Genomic DNA, 19613 nt, shown 5'->3' with positions numbered 1-19613 from the left:
ATGTGATACAGTATGATGAATACCACTTTATTCATTCTACTGATCAAGGACTTTGTATTGTTTCTCCCCATTTGACATTTAAAAAAAAAAAGCAAAAAAAAGAAAACCACAGCAGCACTGGCATTCTTATTTTTATCTCCTGGTTTCCATATGCAAGAGTTTCTCTAAGGAGGATTACCTAGTCATGGAGTCAGAGTCAAGTTAAATTTTTACCTGAACTGGAGAATGCCAAACTGGTTTCCCAGGTATTTCTACATTACATTGTATATGAATTTCTGATGATCTCCATCCCATGACTTAGTATCAAAAACTTTTAAGTTTTTGTCTAATAGGTGCAAAGTGGCTTCTCCTTGTGGTCTTAATTTGCATTTTCTACATTATTAATGAGGTTGAGCCCCTTTTCATGTACTTATTGATTATTCCTGTTTTCTTTGAAATGTCTTTTGGGTTTTTCCCATTTTTGTTATTGATTTCATGGAGATTTTTGTGTATTTTGCATCCTAATTTTTTGTTATATGTGTTGCAAATATCCTCTTCCAGTCTACATTCTTTTTTAAATAACTATATACACACACACACACACACACACACACACACACACTTTTTTTTTTTTTTTTGGAGACAGAGTCTGGCTCTGTTACCCAGGCTGGAGTGCAGTGGTGTGATCTCTGCTCACTGCAACCTCCACCTCCTGGGTTCAGGCAATCCTCCTGCCTCAGCCTCCCAGGTAGCTGGGATTACAGGCGTGTACTACCACACCCAGCTAATTTTTGTGTTTTTAGTAGAGATGGGGTTTTGCCATGTTGGCCAGGCTGGTCTTGAACTCCTGACCTCAAGTGATCTACCTGTCTCAGCCTCCCAAAGTGTTAGGATTACAAGCATGAGCCACAGCACCCAGCCAACTTTATAGTATTTTAAAATGCTACTAATTTGTGCTTTTAGTTGCAGTCATTTGTCAGCTATCTTCCTTTTAATAGTGCTTGATATGGTTTGAATCTGTGTCCCCACCCAAATTTCATGTTGACATGTAATCCCCGATGCTGGAGGTGGAGCCTGGTGGGAGGTGATTGGATCATGGGGGTGGTTTTTAATGGTTTAGCACCATCCTTCTAGTGCCATTCTCTTGATAGAATTCTCATGAGATCTGGTTGCTTAAAAATGTGTAGCATTGCCCCCTTCTCCCTCTTCTTCCTGCTCTGACCATATAAGACATACTTGCTTCCCCTTTGCCTTCTGCCATAATTGTAAGTTTCCTGAGGCCTCCCCAGAAACTGAGCAGATGGCAGCATCATGCTTCCTATACAGCCTGCTAAACCATGAACCAATTAAACCTCTTTTCTTTATAAAGTACACAGTCTCAGTTGTTTCTTTATAGCAAGGCAAGAACAGACTAATACAGTGCTCTTTATTTTTTAAGCTTGTGTGTTTAGTATTTGTTCTTTTGTTCATCTGTAATGAAGTAAGGAATCCAATTTCATTTGTTTTCCAAATGGATAACTGGTTATCCCAGCTCCATTTATTGTATAGTCTTTCATTTCCTCACTGATCCAAAATGCATCTCTATCATATAACAAGTTTTATTATATGTGCAGATCTTTTCTGGACTCTTTGATCTATCCATTGGTCAGGTTGTCTATGTACTCATTAGTACCTTCAGCTTTTTTAGGAATATCTTGGCTATTTCAGGGTCTTACCTTTTCCATATAAATTTTAGAGTTATTTTGTCAATTTTCATCAAAATAAATCTTCTAGGGATTCTAATTGGCATTGTATTGGAACTGTAGATCAATTTGGAGAAGATTTGTAATCTTAAAATATGTAGACTTTTTATCCATGAATATTTTCCTTTCATTATTTTGGTTTTCTTTGATGTTTTTCAATAAAGATTTATAATTTTATTCATGAAAGTCTTGCACCTCTTTCAGATTTATTTCTAAGTTTTTAAGGGTTTTTGGTTAACATTTTAAATAAAAATATTAATAACATTTTCCAAAATACACAAAAATAGAATAGTAAAATTAACTCCTATATATCCATCACAGACCTTCAACTGTTATCAGTGGAAGGCAATGTTGTTTCATCTATACCCTTCTCAACTCTTTCCCCTCCCCTTATTCCCCAAATTGTGTTGTTTAAACAAATTGTAGCCATCAAATCATTTCATTATCTCAGCTGTCAAATAACATTCTGTAAATACTTAAAAATATGTCTCTAAAAGACATGACTAAAATTTTTCACACCTTAAAATTTTTCATATGTTTTCACACGTTAAAATTTTTTAGATAGATGGATAGATAAGATAGGAAGGAATTGATTATGGGAATTGGCACTTGTGATTATGGAGACAGAGAAGTCCCACAATGTGCTGTCTGCAATCTGGAGAACCAGAGAAGCTAGTGGTAGAGTTTAGTCAAAGTCCAAGGGCCTGAGAACCAGGGAGGTGATGGTGTTTACTCTCAGACTGAGGCTGAACGACTGAGAACCTAGAGTTCTGATGTCCAAGGCCAGGAGAAGATGGGTGTCTCAGCTCCAGAAGAGATAATAAATTTGCCTTTCTTCTGATTTTTTTGTTCTATGTCCTCAACAGTTTGGATGATGCCCACTCACATTGGTTGAGGGCAGATCTTCCTTACTCAGCCCACTGATTGAAATGTCAATCTCTTCCAGAAACACCCCCAGAGATACACCCAGAAATAATGCTTTACCAACCTTCTGGGCATTCCTTAACCCAGTCAAGTCGACACCTAAAATTAACTATCACGTATCTTTATGGTGTTTTTTTTTTTTTTTGAGACGGAGTCTTACTCTGTCGCCCAGGCTGGAGTGCAGTGGTACAACCTCGGCTCATTGCAACCTCTGCCTCCCGGGTTCAAGTGATTCTCCTACCTCGGCCTCCTGAGTAACTGGAATTATAGGCATCCACCACCACACCCGGCTAATTTTTGTATTTTTAGTAGAGATGGGGTTTCACCATGTTGGTGAGGCTGGTCTCAAACTCCTGACCTCATAATCCGCCCGCCTTGGCCTCCCAAAGTGCTGGGATTACAGATGTGAGCCACCGTGCCCAGCCCTCATGGTGTCTTTTAACATATATATATATATATTCCTCTCCCTCCTAAATTTCTTATAAACCAGAAGTTAAATCTAGAGGATAAATGGTATTCCGATTTTGGTTTGGTTTGGTTTGGGACTAGAACACTTCATGGGTGGTGGGGGTATATCCTATCCTGTATGTCTGATTTTATACACTTTTTGTGCCATTGAAATTGATCATTGGGTTTAGGTGTTTGGGTCCCTGATTCATCCATTAAGTTCCCCATCAACTTTTCTCCTGATAGTTTTATTTAGCATCTGATGATGATCATTTCCTTTATTCATTATCTCATTAGGGCATGCAAAATAATGATATTCTAACATTTTCATCCTGGTCCATTTATTAGCTGGAATTTTTTAATACAGAGTACTTTCATTGTCATCCCTTTCGTTACCCTGAAACGTAATTTACGTGGGAAAGGCGGGGTAAATGCTTGCTACATTTTTTTTAAGCCTGTTTGCAGAATAATGATTTAGTTCTCTAATTTCCTCCAGAAGTGAATAGTGAAGGTTTTTTTTTTTTTCTGAGTATTATTATAAACTTAGGAATTTTAACATTTGTACTTAAGTTTTAGAATTAGCTTCTCCATTTTCACAAATAATAAAAGCCTGCAAGCTCTTTCATTGAGATTGCATTTGAATTTGTAGTTCAGTCTGGGGAGAACTGTTATCTAGATAATATTTAGCTTTCCAATCCATGAACTTATCATCTCACCTATTGAAGTTTTCTTTAATTTCTTTCAGTAATTTTTAGTTGCTTTGTGTTTATTGGCCTTGTATCTTGCAAACTTGCTAAACACATGTAATATTTCTGTTAAGGCTTTTTCTTAGATTCTTTTGGATTTTCTATGTGGATAAACATATTATCTGCAAGTAAAGACAGTTTTATTGCTTCTTTTCCAATATTTATATCTTTTATTTTGTCCTATGGAACTGAATGGCACCTCCAATACAATGTTGAATAGGAGTGATGAGAATGGGCAATCTTTTCTTTTTCCCCCCTTTTCTAAAGGAAAGCTTTCAGTTTCCTGCCCCTTCCCTGCAGATCTGGCCCCTGCTGTGTATCAGTGCAGGATCTTTGCCCAACCAGGTTTCCTGTTCCTCCCCTAGGGAAAGATGCTTCTCCCTTCTCTTCCCTCTGGCATTGCACCTTGTCCTGAAATCAGAGGGTTTACTGGACCTCTTCCAGGGGGAGACTGTTGTTGCTAGTTACTGTAGGTGCAGAGCTTGTTGGGAGAGCAGGGGTGATTAGGGACAGATAGCTTTTGCTTCTATCCCTCTCTGAGAAGAGGTTATTTTTGCCTCCCGGGACTTTGCTAGGCAGGAGGGTGTCCTGCCCCCTTCCCAGGGACTTAGGTGTTGCTTCCTATGCAAGAAAGCCCAGGGAAGTAGGTAGGTAGGGTTTTATTGCCTGTGTTCCAGCAAAGGGATCTTTCTCAGGTCTTCTGCCTCGCTGCAGCCTTTCATGAGCACTCCACGGAAAGGAACTTGTGAGTGGGTGTGGACACTTCTTGTGCCTGGGCTTCAGAAGAACTCTGAACTTGTGTGACAGTCCACATTTGGCCTTTAAGAAGTCCTTAAAATTTTAGCTGATTCTTCTATTACACTATGTGCATCCTAATCTTTAAAGTATAACCACCTAATTGTACCTTCCGAAACAATATAATGTAGTTGTGCTGGGTTTTGAACCTTATATAAATGGAATCGTGCCATATGTATATTGTTTTGTGTCTGATTTCTTTTGCTGAGTATTTGTTTTTAATACTCAGACATGATTTTGTGGTTAGTGATTTTTTGTTCATTTTCATTGTTTTATAGTGTTTCATTATATGAGTATACCACAGTTTGTCTACGTATTATCTGTATGGTTTCCAGATTTTAGCTGCTACAAATAGCTAGTATAAGTATCTTGAGTGCCCTCCCCCTGCCAGCAGCACTGGCATCTCCTGGGAGTTGATCAGACATTCATATTCGTGGGCACTACCTTAGACCTACTGAGCTGGAAACTGTAAGGGTAGGGCCTGCAATTTGTGTGTGTGTGTGTGTGTGTGTGTGTGTGTGTGTGTTTTTTTTTTTTTGAGGTGGAGTCTCACTTTGTTGTCCAGGCTGGAGTGCACTAGCGTGATCTCAGCTCACTGCAACCTCTACCTCCCAGGTTCACGCCATTCTCCTGCCTCAGCTTCCCGAGTAGCTGGGACTACAGGCGCCTGCCACCGCACCTGGCTAAAATTTTGTATTTTTAGTAGAGATGGGGTTTCACCATGGTCTCGATCTCCTGACCTCGTGATCCGCCCGCCTCAGCCTCCCAAAGTACTGGGATTACAGGCGTGAGCCACTGTGCCCAGCCTTTTTTTTTTTTTTTTTAGATGGAGTCTCACTCTGTCACCCAGGCTGGAGTGCAGTGGCGCAATCTTGGCTCACTGCAACCTCTGCCTCCTGGGTTCAAGCAGTTCTCTGCCTCAGCTTCCCAAATAGCTGGGATTATAGGTGCCCACCACCAGGCCTGGCTAATTTTTGTATTTTTAGTAGAGACAGGGTTTCACCATCTTGGCCAGGCTGGTCTTGAACTCGTGACCTCGTGATCAACTCACCTACTTCCCAAAGTGATGGGATTACAGGCATGAGCCACCGTACCCAGCTGCAGTTTGTGTTTTAACAATCCCTCAGAGTGATTACTGTACATGCTAAAGTTTGAGAACCACTTCTATAGCAGGTATACCTAGGAGAGGAACTGTTGGGCATAGGGATGGGTAGATAATGGCAAACTGTTTCCTAAGTGATTGTACCAATTTACACCTTTACCAATGATACAGGAAACATCTTGGGCATCTTCAGAGTTTTTAATAGTAATTCTTCTCCCTCTGCATCCTTTTTGGTTTTAATGCATAACTTTATCTGTAAAATTAAAAATTAGGTCATTGGTCAATGAAATCTGAAAGTCTAGAAGTGACTGGTCTAAAGGAAATGTCTTTGAATGCAGTGAGTATGTCATCATCTTTGCTCTCATTTAAATGCCTAGCACAGTGTTAAGCACATAGAAAATTATGTACATATCTGGCAAACTGAATTTGAAAATACCAATTTTTTTTCTGTTTTAAGCAGTTCCTCCATCTTATTTTTTAAAAATCTTAAGACCTAGAGTTTATTAAAATAATCTAGCAGTGCTTTTTGAAAAATCACCATATACCTTTTTTTTTTTTTTTTTTTTTTTTTAGCTTTTATCTCTTCTTTTTGAAGACTTGTTCAAAAAATTTAATTCTGAAATGAAAAAGATTGCCGACCAGGTGATTCCTAAGCAAAGAGCAGCCCAGTTTGATGTTGTCAAACACATGCGCCAAGACCAGATCACCAATGGCATGGTGAACGCTATTTCTACCGTAAGTCTTCAGTCACTCTTTTAGGGTCTTGTAATTTAGTTGTAAATCTATTTGGTAGAAGAAAAACTTAAAGCACTTTGAGAATCCAGGTGAAATATAGAAAGGAATGTTTACAAAGCACAAATTTCTACTTTGAAAGGAAGTCTGAAGTGTTTATTACTATAACTTTCCTGCCAAATTATAGTTCCTGTTATATGAGGCAATAAGAAAATAGATACTCTTACACAGAGGAAAAATCTTCATTTAACTGTTAATAACCATGCTTTTAAAGAATACTTCCCCCCATTTTCTTCTGTAGTAAAATTGACACATTTCAGGCAGGTTTATTAATTACCAACCTTTTGTTCAAAATAATACAAAATGTTTCATTTCACAGGAGGTTTGTATTCTTCGAAGACCTGTCAGCTGTTCCTCACATAAGCAATGAGTTCTGTGCTGGATGAATTCAGTTCTCGGCAGCAGCTGTGTAGTCAGGGTCTCGGGCTATTCAGAAAAGGTTATCAGATAGGTTTTTGCTTCCTTTCTTAAAGCGTAACAACTATAGGTCTATCTGATGAAGTCTGGTTCATGTTTTGCATGCCAGACATAAAATTAGTTTTATGGATGACATTTTGCCCCAACAAAGCATAGTATAATCTACCATGTTGATTCCCTTAATGATGAAAGAGTGCAGACTTGCTTCAATACTTGACTTTAGAACTTTATAGTGGGTCTGTGTGAGTGGCCCATACAGTGACAGCTACATCTAAATTTGAGGTGAACCAGGCCTTTGTCCCTATTTAGGCACATAAACTCTAGTGGCCCAAACTTGTCTGAGGTGGATCCCTGAGTATTTGAAGAGAATCCTCCAAAGAGTGCTTGAACACGCTTCTGTTAGAATTACTTTTCCTTGCTTGCTCGCCCATGATTTTCAGGTTAAAAGAGCTATTTTGAGTACTTCTTTTACCCCTAAAGGAAACTGCTTTACCTCCCTGATAGAACTGCTTATTACAAAAATCAGTAGCAGGCCTAGTTACAGGTGTGCCACACTCTAGACAACAGAAAAAGATGAACCTTTAAAATTCTTAGTGTTGCTATTAGCAGAATGCTTTTACCAAATACATTTTTCTCAAAGGAGCATTTTTAGCCCTCTTGTCTGTTTCTCGTCTCTCCCTTTTGTAATACTCCTACAGAATACAAGAACAAATTCTCTTGCTGAACATCTTGGCTTCACTCCCATCTACTTGCTACTTGCCAACAGCTGCTGCCTTATTTTAGCTGTGTGCTGAATACTTATTTACCTTATTTACTCTTACTCTGTGGGCATAAGTCAGTTTACTAGATTCATTCTGCCTCCAAGGATAAAAGGAGTTAATGAAATAAGTGATAATATGAGAGGTTAATTTGTGGGATATATATAGTTGCTCTATTTCTTTGCCTTTTAATAGGGTTTCTTAGAGTTTAGCTCTTTCCCACGTTTCAGAAACTCAAGGTTCCAAAGTGATCGATCTTCACTATAATGGTGAGCAAACTGTACTTTGTGAGGGAGCTCCCCCAAAGTTACATATTTTAATGCAAACAGATCACCTAATCTTTTCCTGAAACCCTAGCAGATTTTCTGCTACAAGGGTTTTTAACCTGGGATCCACAAGAGTCCAAAAATGAATGTAAAATTTTTATTCTTGTTTCTATGTGCATTTTTCTCAAGAGAACATTCCTAGCTTTTATTGGGTCCTCTGAGGAGGAATGAAGAACCACGGCAGGTGCAGTTTTTCTCTTTAGAATTAGAAAACTTGAGTCAACAATTTTGTTCACATCTTATTGTCTGCTTTGCTTTTTCTTTTTTTTTTATTTTTGAGACAGCGTCTTACTCCCAGGCTGGAGTACAGTGGTGTGATCTCAGCTCCCTGCAGCCCCTGCCTTTTGGGCTCAAGTGATCTTCCCACGCCAGCCTCCCAAGTAGCTGGAAATACAGATGTGCACCACCACACCCAGCTAGTTTTTGTATTCTTAGTAGAGATGAGGTTTTGCCACGTTGGCAGGCTGGTCTTGAACTCCTGACCTCAAGTGATCCACCCACCTCGGCCTCCCAAAGTGCTGGAATTATGGGTGTGAGCCACCACACCCAGCCTGCTTTGCTTTTTGGATGAATACTGTTTTCTACTGTTAATTCATGTTGCCATGAATTTAAATTTCAAAAATTTCTAATCTTAATCTTTAAATTATTCTTGAGAATATTTTTAATGTATACAATTAATACAACTACAAAATAATACAACATATTTAATGCATAAGAAGATAAAGTAAATTTAATGTTCAAGATTTAGTTGATATGAATCTATTTTAATAATGACACAGTGGCCACAGAGAATATATGTTTCTTAATATGAATATATATACTATTTTTAGATTCCTTAAAACTTAATTAAGAAGCCTTCAGTTTGTTCATTATCCTAAGTAAATGATACCTGAGTTATTTTTCTGTTGCTACATTTTCCTGTTCTTAAGACTAACTTTGGAAAACATCCAAATAGCACATTCCAACATGAAATGATCTCTTTGAGCTTCAAACTAGTTTTCCCTTAAATGTGTATAGATATTGCTGGTGTTTTATCAGTTAGCTTATGATTTCCCATGGAAATCTGTGGTTGAACTGGCTCTTCATTATAGAATTAGTTCCTGAGAAGGTGACAGCTCTGATGTGGTAAGTTTATGCATCGAACAATTCTGAGATGGTTGCTAGACACAGTAATGTTCATTATCTTCCTAGAAAACCCCAGCAAGTGACTTGACTAAACTTTCATTTTAATTGTGACACTTTGATTTCTGAATATGTGTCATGGGTCTAATTTCGTAAGCATGAAGATCTTGCCATGAACTTCTTGGAGTGACTGCACAGTATCAGACAACATAGGATTGGGTTAGGAATAGTCTTACGTCTTTCATCTCCCTACAGGGAAATTGGTCTCTAAAGAGATTTAAAATGGACCGCCAGGGTGTAACACAAGTGCTGTCTCGCTTGTCATATATATCCGCACTGGGCATGATGACAAGAATCTCTTCCCAGTTTGAAAAAACAAGAAAAGTGAGTGGTCCTCGCTCCCTCCAGCCATCTCAGTGGGGAATGCTTTGTCCTTCGGACACTCCTGAAGGAGAGGTAAGGAATCTGAGGAGTCTTGATGCTGTGTCAGAGGCAATACCTATGTCTGTGCATGGGGTGGGGTGGGGGGTTCTGCTTCTGTTCCCATCTCCAGGCCATATCCTTTCTTTTGTCCATCATTTATCTGGCAAAGAAATATTGACATGCTTAGGAGACTACATTCGTATGATTCCAAAACTAGGACCTGCAGAAGCATTTGATTCTGTGTGTTAGCTAAAAGTAATACAGTCCATGTTTCTCTTGCTTATTTTAGTTTATCCCAAAATCAAATAATGCACAGAGGGGATAAGACTGTGAAGGCAGATTGAAAGACCTATCCCCTCTCATGCTCATGAGGGGCTCTTTTTGAGCAGCTCCTTATTGTCCTTAGTTAGGCTCAGTCACAGCCAATTAGGAGTATACAGTCCATGACCTAATGCGGATTCTAACTCACTTGTATTGGAAACACAAGCAATTGCCTAAACACCAAGCCAGGGAGTTTACATTGTTTTGCTTCTGTAGCACCCGCTCCTCCCTGTGTCAGGGTCCTTTCTCCCTTGGGTTAACATTGTGAGTTTCACTTGATTCTATTCCTTCTAAATTGTAAAATTCTGGAGGAAGGAAGGTTCACTGTTGTATCTCAAGCTCCTAACATAGAGCCTTGGTTAGAGTAGAGGCCCCATGAATATATGCTGAATTAATAATTATGACAAGTAAAAGATGCAGGTTCCAAAGTGTAGGAATTTATCATTATTTGGAAGGGATGAAAATAGGAGTCTGTATAGAGCTGCGATTTTTAGAAACTATTTATCTAATTTATCTGGAACCATATGGAAATTGACACTAAAATTATCCAGTTTGTCAAATTTTGTATAATTTATACAACTTTGAAACATTTCATTTCCCAGAGATTGCTTCAGCTAACCTAAAAAAAAAGTAGCTATTTTGTACAGTTACCGCAGCAGATGGTTTTAAGACTTGAAGATACAATCTTACAAGTCACCTGTCTTAAGTATTTTTTTCTATTTACTATATTCTGTCCTTGTTGGTATTGTTGTTTTAGAACTGTACTGGGTTGCATAGATGTTTAAAATATTTATTTTCTTTTCATTTTGAAATAATTTTAGATGTACAAAAAAGTGATGAAACTGGTACAAAGATTTTCCACAATCTTTCATCTAGATTCCCAACTGTGAACATCTTATGTAACCATAGCACTGTTATCAACCTCATGACATTGAACAATACTATAATCTATGGATCTTATTCAAATTTTGCCAGTTGTCCCACTGTTGTCTTTTTTCTGTTCCAGAATCACACATTATTTTTAGTTGTCATGTCTCCTTGTCTCTTTTAATCTGAAAGAGTTTTTCAGTCTTTATTTACCTTTAATGACCAAGAAACTTAAGGGTACTGGCCAGTTATTTTATACAGTCTCTCATTTCAGGCCAGAAATTTTATATTTTTATGTAGCTGCATTTATTAAAGTTTTCCTTTACTTATTTTATACAGTATCATCATAATGACTGTAATGTTTCGTTGTCTGGGAGTAATTGTTAATGTAGTCAATTTTGTTGGGCATTTATGATGCCGTCAGCATTTACAATTACAAATAGTACTGTGCTGAGCATTTCTGTAGCTAAATCTATTTTATATCCTTGCTTGTTATGAAGATAAATTCCTCTGGATTAAGGGATATATATATATTTTAAAGACATTTGTGTGAATCACCACAGTATCCCCTACAAAGTTGTACTGCTTTGCATTGCCGCCAGCAAAGTAGTGAGCTATTTTCAGATGCAGACTGTACTTTGTATTACTAATGTTCATTCTTAGAAATGACTGTCTTTTGTTTTTTAGGCATGTGGTTTGGTTAAAAACTTGGCCCTTATGACACACATCACAACTGATATGGAAGATGGACCCATTGTTAAATTAGCCAGTAACTTGGGAGTAGAAGATGTGAATTTATTATGTGGGGAAGAGCTCTCTTACCCAAATGTGTTTCTTGTGTTTCTTAATGGTGGGTATATTATGGAGACATCTTGGCCCTAGATAGTCTATGAAGAGGGGGAGGGAATCCATTATTATCCTGGTATGTAAAGCACAAATAGACTTTAATTCTGGGCCCAGGTTGACCTTCACTTAAAGGTAGAAAATACAGTGATAACAGAAATAGTTACTTTGTTGGCTGGGTTATCCAAGGTTCTGAGAGGATATAGCTATCAGAGCTAAAGGGTAACATTGCAGAAAGTGGCTGCTGTCTGCCCTTTTGCAGTTGCTGACATATCCATAGTGGAATAAGGTTCAACATGGTATCTCTAAGTACAAGTTAAATATTGGAGTCATTCTGCAAAAATTATCATATCAGCTCTTATAATGAATTGACTTTGTCTAGCCGTCTGATAATCAGTATGTCAGCAGCCTGTGGTAAGAGGATCCCTCTCCTCTGGCTCACACTCCAGTTACTTCTTTCATATACCTCTTCCTACCTCCTTCAAAGTCTTCCAGAGACTCAGCAGGAAGTGTGCTCTCTTCCTTTCTGCTTTTGATTTATTGCTGTGTGTGCCTGTCCTCTCACTAGTATGCTCCATGAGCTTATCCCTTATCACTTGTCTTTCCTCTCTTCCTCTCCCCCTTCTGCTCATTCTAGGAGGCATTAACTCTTTTTTATATGGGCTGGTGAGGAAGGGGTCAGAGCCTCAGCAGAGCTGTTAACTGACTGCCTCATTCATTATATCCCAGAGGCTAACATTGAGTGAGCTTTTACTCTGCACTTTAACCAGTGCCTCTTTGAATCCTCCCGCTAACCTTGGGAAGCAAAGTTCATTTTCCCCATTTCACAGATGATGATTACAACAAGAAGCAGTTTAATAGTAGCAGTTAGTAGGTGCTAAGCAGAATTCTCAGTACTTTAAATGATCAGCTCGTTTAATCTTTACTACCACCCTGTGGAAGTGATGGAGCCAGTGTTCAAACCCAAGTTGTTTGGACCTGAGTTCATGCCCCAGCACTGTGCTGAAAGATGAGGAAAATGAAGCTGACTTTTCCAGTATTCCTCAGTCAGCATCTGGAAGGACTGGCCCTTAACCATTCTTCCTTTGTTGCTTCCCTGCAACCTTGTGGACTGGCTGCAGGTGTTAATAACAGTATTTTCAAATAACTGCTTAGTGCTGCTTACTATTTTTATTGGTTGGATATATTAAATCAGGTTGGGTTTATTTTTTATTTCTGTCTTACCTATTCTTTCTTTTTGCCTAGGTAACATCTTGGGTGTCATTCGCGACCACAAAAAGCTGGTGAATACATTTCGACTCATGAGAAGAGCAGGATATATCAATGAATTTGTTTCCATCTCAACAAATCTTACAGATCGATGTGTCTATATTTCTTCTGATGGAGGAAGGCTATGCAGGTATATGTTACTAAAAAGAGTTTTTAAGAATCTCTTTATATTTATTCTTGAAAGAAAGACTTGTTTTTATTTATGAAACTGTTTTAACCTCTTTCATTGTGAAGATAAATTTAATTCCATGAGCAAACACTTTATGAATATGCATATTAGGTACTGAGGATGCAAATTAATATGGGAGACAGAGTCTGCCCTCAGAGAGCTCAGTCTGCCGGGAAAGGCAGAAAAAATGACTAATAACAATCATCTGTGCTAGTAGTTAATGCTAGCCACTATTTGTCATTTTAATGGAGGCACTATATGTGTAAGGCTTTAACTCCATTCAACCCTATGAGGTTGGATTATTCTTGTCGTTTAACAAATGAGGAAACTGGCCGGGCGCGGTGGCTCAAGCCTGTAATCCCAGCACTTTGGGAGGCCGAGACGGGCGGATCACGAGGTCAGGAGATCGAGACCATCCTGGCTAACACGGTGAAACCCCGTCTTTACTAAAAAATACAAAAACCTAGCCGGGCGAGGTGGCGGGCGTCTGTAGTCCCAGCTACTCGGGAGGCTGAGGCAGGAGAATGGCGTGAACCCGGGAGGCGGAGCTTGCAGTGAGCTGAGATCCGGCCACTGCACTCCAGTCTGGGCGACAAAGCGAGACTCTGTCTCAACAAAAAAAAAAAAAAAAAAAAAAAAAAAAATGAGGAAACTGAGGTTCAGTGAGGCTGAGTAACTTATTGAAAACTAAAGAGTGGTGGAGTCTGTTTTTTATTTCAAAGTCCTTAGGATTCGTTTGATGCATGATTTTGCCCACTATAGTCTGTTGCTACAAACTGAGCTTTAAAGGATGAGTAGGATTGTGTTAACTTGGAGGTAGGTGGGGAGGAGAAAGGCTGAAACAAGGCAAGAATGAAAACATGGAGACATGAAGAAATAAAATAACACTAGACCCAATGGAAAAGTAGGTTCCTTTTATTCATTCAGTAAGTATTTATTAAGGGCCTGTTGTGCACAGGTACTATCTAGGAGCTGGAGGTACAAAGATGAATGTGACATAGTGTCTGGTTTGAGGGGATATGCAGAGACATCAGCTGAGGACATTGCCTTGTTTCACAAGCCTTTTCTAGCATTACCGTAGTTATTCTGTGTATACCTCGGGTAGAGTTGAAGCACGAGGCAGTGAGCTAGCAGTAGCTGGAAGTCTGTCAGAGCTGGGAGAGTGACTGTCCAGCATCCATTCCTCCTTCATATGATACTACCTCATTTTCCTTTGAGGACTGCCCCTCCCCATTGGCAGGCTTCTTGGGATGGTCAGTCCAGTCAGTGCCCTCTTCTCTTCAGCCAGGGGTTGGGCATATGACCCAAATGAGGCCAGTCATACCCCCTCATCAGAGAATTTGAATCCCAGGTAAAATAAATCAAGGGAGGGAAGTGGTTGGACCTGATTCGTTCTCCCAGTGCTGCATGCAAGAGACTGCCTATTAACACCTCATTTTCTGGATCCTTGGAATTGCTCTAGTTCCTTTTCTTTCTGAGGCTGAGCATTTCAGCTTTTTTGTTGATTCTTATCCTTCCATTAACTTTTTTATTTATTTTTTTTTTTTTGAGACAGAGTCTCAGTTTGTCACCCAGGCTGGAGTGCAGTGGTACAATATTGTCTCACTGCAACCTCCACCTTCCAGGTTCAAGCAATTCTTATGCCTCAGCTCCCCTCCCACCCCTGCCCCCCCAAGTAGCTGGGATTACAGGCACACACCACCGCCTCTGGCTAATTTTTTGTGTTATTAGTAGAGATGGGGTTTCACTGTGTTGGCCAGGCTGGTCTCGAACTCCTGGCCTCAAGTGATCCACCAACGTCAGCCTCCCAAAGTGCTGGGATTACAGGTGTGATCCATTGCACCCAGCACCGGTAAATTCTTAATGCCTCCAGTAAACTTCATTTTTGCTTAAATTAGCCAGAATTGGTTTCTCTTCTTTGCAACCAAAGAATGGTTAGCTGATGATATACCTGTGTTTGAATCCTGACTTCCCACTTACTGAGTTGTGTGATTCTGAGTGTACTACTTCAGTCTCTCAGCCTTGGTTTCACTGGCTATAAAATGGAAACAATAATGCCTGCCTAAGATTGTCTTGAGAAGTAGCTGATATAGGGTGTGGTAAGTGCTCTGTAGAGTGCCAGGCACACATTAGGTGCTTATTTATAACTATTAATAGCATGGTCCAGTTAAGGGCAGGAATAACAGTGACAATTTCTAGGTTACTCTTTTTTAGGATTTCATTACATCCGACATAATATATATTCGAAAAGAAAACGGGCCAGGTGCGGTGGCTCAAGCCTGTAATCCCAGCACTTTGGGAGGCCGAGACGGGCGGATCACGAGGTCAGGAGATCGAGACTATCCTGGCTAACACAGTGAAACCCCGTCTCTACTAAAAAATACAAAAAACTATCCGGGCGAGGTGGCGGGCGCCTGTGGTCCCAGCTACTCGGGAGGCTGAGGCAGGAGAATGGCATAAACTCAGGAGGCGGAGCTTGCAGTGAGCTGAGATCCGGCCACTGCAGTCCAGCCTGGGTGGCAGAGGAATTCCCTCTCAAAAAAAAAGAAAACTCTTTTATAGAAGCAACTTTATAATGGCATGACAGATCTAGCAGGAAAAAATAGTAGAATGTGTTGAGTTAACGTAAGGATAACTGAGGCAGCTAAATGTGATCCCCTCCCTCTCCTCCGCCGGTTTCTGTCGTCTCATCTGAGGCTTAACCTGAATCCACTGCAGCGCTCAAATGAGGCATTAGCGGGCTCTGCTTCCCTACCAAGAAGGAGCCAGAATTTCGAGGTACTGTGGATTTCCATGAAAAGCTCACCCAGTTCATTTTTCAACAACTTGTGTTCCGCTTTTGTAATTGTGCAGCTCCTCTTCTTAACTGTTTAAAAGTGCTCATTAGTCCTCAAATAGTTATTTGGACTTTAGGGTAGAGCGTACAAGTGTCTGGTGGTTACTTGCTCCTCTCTGTAAGAGCTGCTTATCCAAATAGCAACAGCCCTTGACGTTTCAGTGCCGCATGCCATCCTTTGTGTCGGGGTTTCCTCATGGTGGCAAAGCCCTCCGAGGCAAGTCCCCACTGACAGTTACAGGTTAATCTGCCAGAATGCCTTCTCCACCTTCCACCCATTACGTTGCTGAAAACCACAAAGTAAGAAAGCTTTATTCTCTGCCAACTTTTAGCCACTCTCTTTGGTCGCTTGTAGCTTTAAGTATCTTGCTAACCTAGCTCAGTGATGTTTAGACTAAATCAAAGTACTCTAAACATCTGGATATTCATCAGAACCTCATAACGCAATGCCACTTATTACCCTAGGTGACAGTGCTTCTTTGACTGTTAACTCTGTGAGTAGTATACAAAATATTTCCAATGTGAAATCAGGGGATGTTTTTAGATTGATACATTACACCGTTTTTAAAAATATGACATTAAAGGTTTTGTTTCCTTTTCAGACTTTGAGTATCATTTTTGTGTTGCCTTTTCGTTCAAAACCAAATGTTTCCTAAGATACTTGCAGGAAGCACTGTGTGTGTGCATGACTATGTGTACACATATTCACATGTGCACATGGGCTTGGGTATGTATGTGTGTATATGTGAGAGAGAACATAGGCCCCTACACCATGCTCTTACATACAAAAAATACCTGGTGTACTCAGCAATCCAGGAATAGGTTTGGTTGTATTTACATCTTCCTTCATCTCACTTTGGTAAACTAATTTGCCAGTGTAATTTTTCCCTAGAACTACTATTAATTTGGTTTTGTTGTTTCCGTTCTAGACCCTACATAATTGTCAAGAAACAGAAGCCAGCAGTCACAAATAAACATATGGAAGAGCTGGCCCAAGGGTACAGGTAAGTAGCCAAAAGTAAAACTTACCAATCTCCTTAATACCCACATACATGATTTAAGAAAAGTGTATTTTCATTTTAGTGTTTTAATTTCTTTCCATCAAATTACCAGCCTGTTAAAAACCTATTTTGCTCCATGTGAACTTGCTTGGACATTGTAAAATATTCATCAATTTAGATCATAAGGCTTACATAGTCTTGAAGTCAGTTAGTACACAAGTGTTTCTGGTAAGAAAGGGACTTACATCATGTGTCAGTGTAGACACTGTGGGTCTCATCATGAGGTTTCTAAGGTCAGAATTTTTTTTTTAAGAAGTGGGGACTAGGTTGACAAGAGTTACAGACAGACACTTTGCTGTTTTTATTTCAGCAATTTGTGGTTACTGTGTGAGCTGAGAATAACATGTTTCAGGTATCTCAATGTAATGATATCCTCTGGGAGAGAAAGGTGCTTTGGGCCTAAATGAAAGCCGGTATCTCCTGTTGTTATATAAAATACTGCAGAAAATGCTTTTTAATGATGTCTCTTTCACCAATATTTTCCCAGGAATTTTGAAGATTTCTTACATGAGAGTCTGGTTGAATATTTAGATGTGAATGAAGAAAATGATTGTAACATTGCACTGTACGAACACACAATTAATAAGTAAGTAGAATCCATAGCAACTGTAATTAAAACCTTTTCTGACTATAGAAACTAACTTCTTTTGACAGGAACTGTTAGAAACATACAATCTTTTTTTTTTTTTTTGGAACATGCAAGTTTGTTACATAGGTAAATGTGGGCCATAGTGGTTTGCTGTACCTATCAACCTATCACCTAGGTTTTAAGCCCAGCATGCATTAGCTATTTATCTTGATGCTCTCCCTCCCCCAACCCCCTAACAGGCCCCCGCTGTGTGTTGTTCCCCTCCCTGTGTCCCTGTGTTCTCGTTGTTCAGCTTCCACCTATGAGTGAGAACATGCGGTGTTTGGTTTTCTGTTCCTGTGTTAGTTTGCTGAGGATGGCTTCCAGCTTCATCCACATAACTGCAAAGGACATGATCTCGTTCCTTTTTATGGCTGCTTAGTATTTCATGGTATATAAGTATATTGTATATTTCTGTGTGTACCATATAGAAATATACAATTTTATAGCAGAGTATAACCCATCATTTATCCCAGTGAAGAGTATTACAAAGCAGCTAACAAGTCATCTTTATATTTCATTATCCTTCCTATTCATGTGACAGTTTATATATATACACACACACACACATGCATACATACATAGAGAGATATATGCATATACATAGATAGATAACTATATATATATAGAGAGAGAGAGTTGGTTTTTTTGTTTTGTTTTGCTTTTTGAGACAGGGTCTTGCTGTGTCACCCAGAAGGAGTACAGTGGTACAACATAGCTCAGTGAAGCTTAAAACTCCTGATCTCAAGCGATCCTCCCACTTCAGTGTCCTGAGTAGTTGCGATTACAGGCATGAGCCACCATGCCCAGCCTTAATGTATATTTTTTTAAAAGGAGTTGTTTCTCTGATTTTAATACTTGATTACTGCCAAAATTGAACTAATGAATTAAGCTGTATAAAAATATACTTACCTCTTTTAGAGATGATTTTGTCCATGGACATCTGAATTCTTGTCAGTACAGGAGTTCTCTACATAGTCTGTTCAAAAACTATCTCTAAGTTTATGTGTAGTATACACTTGAATTGATAGTATGTTCACAATATTTCTTCTTGAACAATATTTTTAGAAGTGTCTGTGTTCCATTTGGAGTACATTAAAGAACATCTATATAACCTGCTGTCTGATGCATGTGACTGATGTGCCATTTACCTGAAATTGGAATTCTTGCAGATATATTGCTAGAGAGTTTAATACTACCACCTGATAACTATTTATGTCTTCAATCAAGAATAAGTACTTTTCTGACCCAGTGTAGCAGCTCACCCCTGTAATCCCAGTGCTTTGGGAGGCTGAGGCAGGAGAATTGCCTAAGGCCAAGAGTTTGAGACCAGCCTGGACAACATAGCAAGACCCTATGTCTAAAAAAATAAAATAAAAATAAAACATTAACCAGACGCAGTGGCATACACCTGTAGTCCTAGCTACTCGGGAGGCTGAGTGGAAGGATCACTTGAGCCCAGGAGTTATGGGTTACAGTGAGCTATGATCGTGCCACTGCACTCCAGCCTGGCTGAGAACCTATGTATTAAAACAGGAAAAAGAAAAACTTTTCTGTTTTCTGCTACCAAATGAAATATATTACTTTTTAAAAGATTACAATTTACCAGTCTGGGTAACATGGCAAGACCCCGTCTCTACAAAACACTTAAAAATTAGCCAGATGTGGTAGTGCAGGCCTGTAGTCCCAGTAACTCAGGGGGCTGAGGCTGGAGGATTGCATGAGTCCAGGAGGTGGAGGCTCTGTGAGCCATGTTCATGCCACTGCACTCCAGCCTGGGTGACAGAGCAAGACCCTGTTGCCAATATATATATTGCAAATATATATATTTTTTGCACTTTGTAAATAGTGCTTTTTAGTCAGAATTTTTCTTCCTTAAAGATGTGAATCTCTCAAAGTACTGTTTTGTACCCCTCATTTCAAAATTGACTGAGGGCCAGGTGTGGTGGGTCACACCTATAATCCCAGCACTTTGGGAGGCTAAGGCAGGAGGATTGCTTGAGCTCAGGAGTTGGAGATCAGCCTGGCCAACACAGTGAGACCTCA

The 19613-nt window shown here is 39.5% G+C and overlaps 1 protein-coding gene across 2 annotated transcripts in view; it reads left to right on the top strand.

Moving 5' to 3' along the window:
* LOC105497691 (RNA polymerase III subunit B) overlaps window positions 1-19613 on the top strand; it is a 136732-nt gene that overhangs the window by 55298 nt on the left and 61821 nt on the right. For both annotated transcript variants that reach the window (XM_011768973.3, XM_011768974.2), the window contains exons 13-18: window positions 6309-6470; window positions 9406-9606; window positions 11449-11611; window positions 12850-13003; window positions 16808-16882; window positions 17427-17525. In XM_011768973.3, the coding sequence (XP_011767275.1) occupies window positions 6309-6470; window positions 9406-9606; window positions 11449-11611; window positions 12850-13003; window positions 16808-16882; window positions 17427-17525 (854 nt within the window). The remainder of the gene's footprint in view (window positions 1-6308; window positions 6471-9405; window positions 9607-11448; window positions 11612-12849; window positions 13004-16807; window positions 16883-17426; window positions 17526-19613) is intronic.

The sequence above is a fragment of the Macaca nemestrina genome, chromosome 10, assembly GCF_043159975.1.
Source record: "Macaca nemestrina isolate mMacNem1 chromosome 10, mMacNem.hap1, whole genome shotgun sequence".
NCBI lineage: Eukaryota > Metazoa > Chordata > Mammalia > Primates > Cercopithecidae > Macaca > Macaca nemestrina.
Note: the sequence above shows the minus strand (reverse complement) of the source record. Positions and strands in the feature narration are given on the sequence as shown.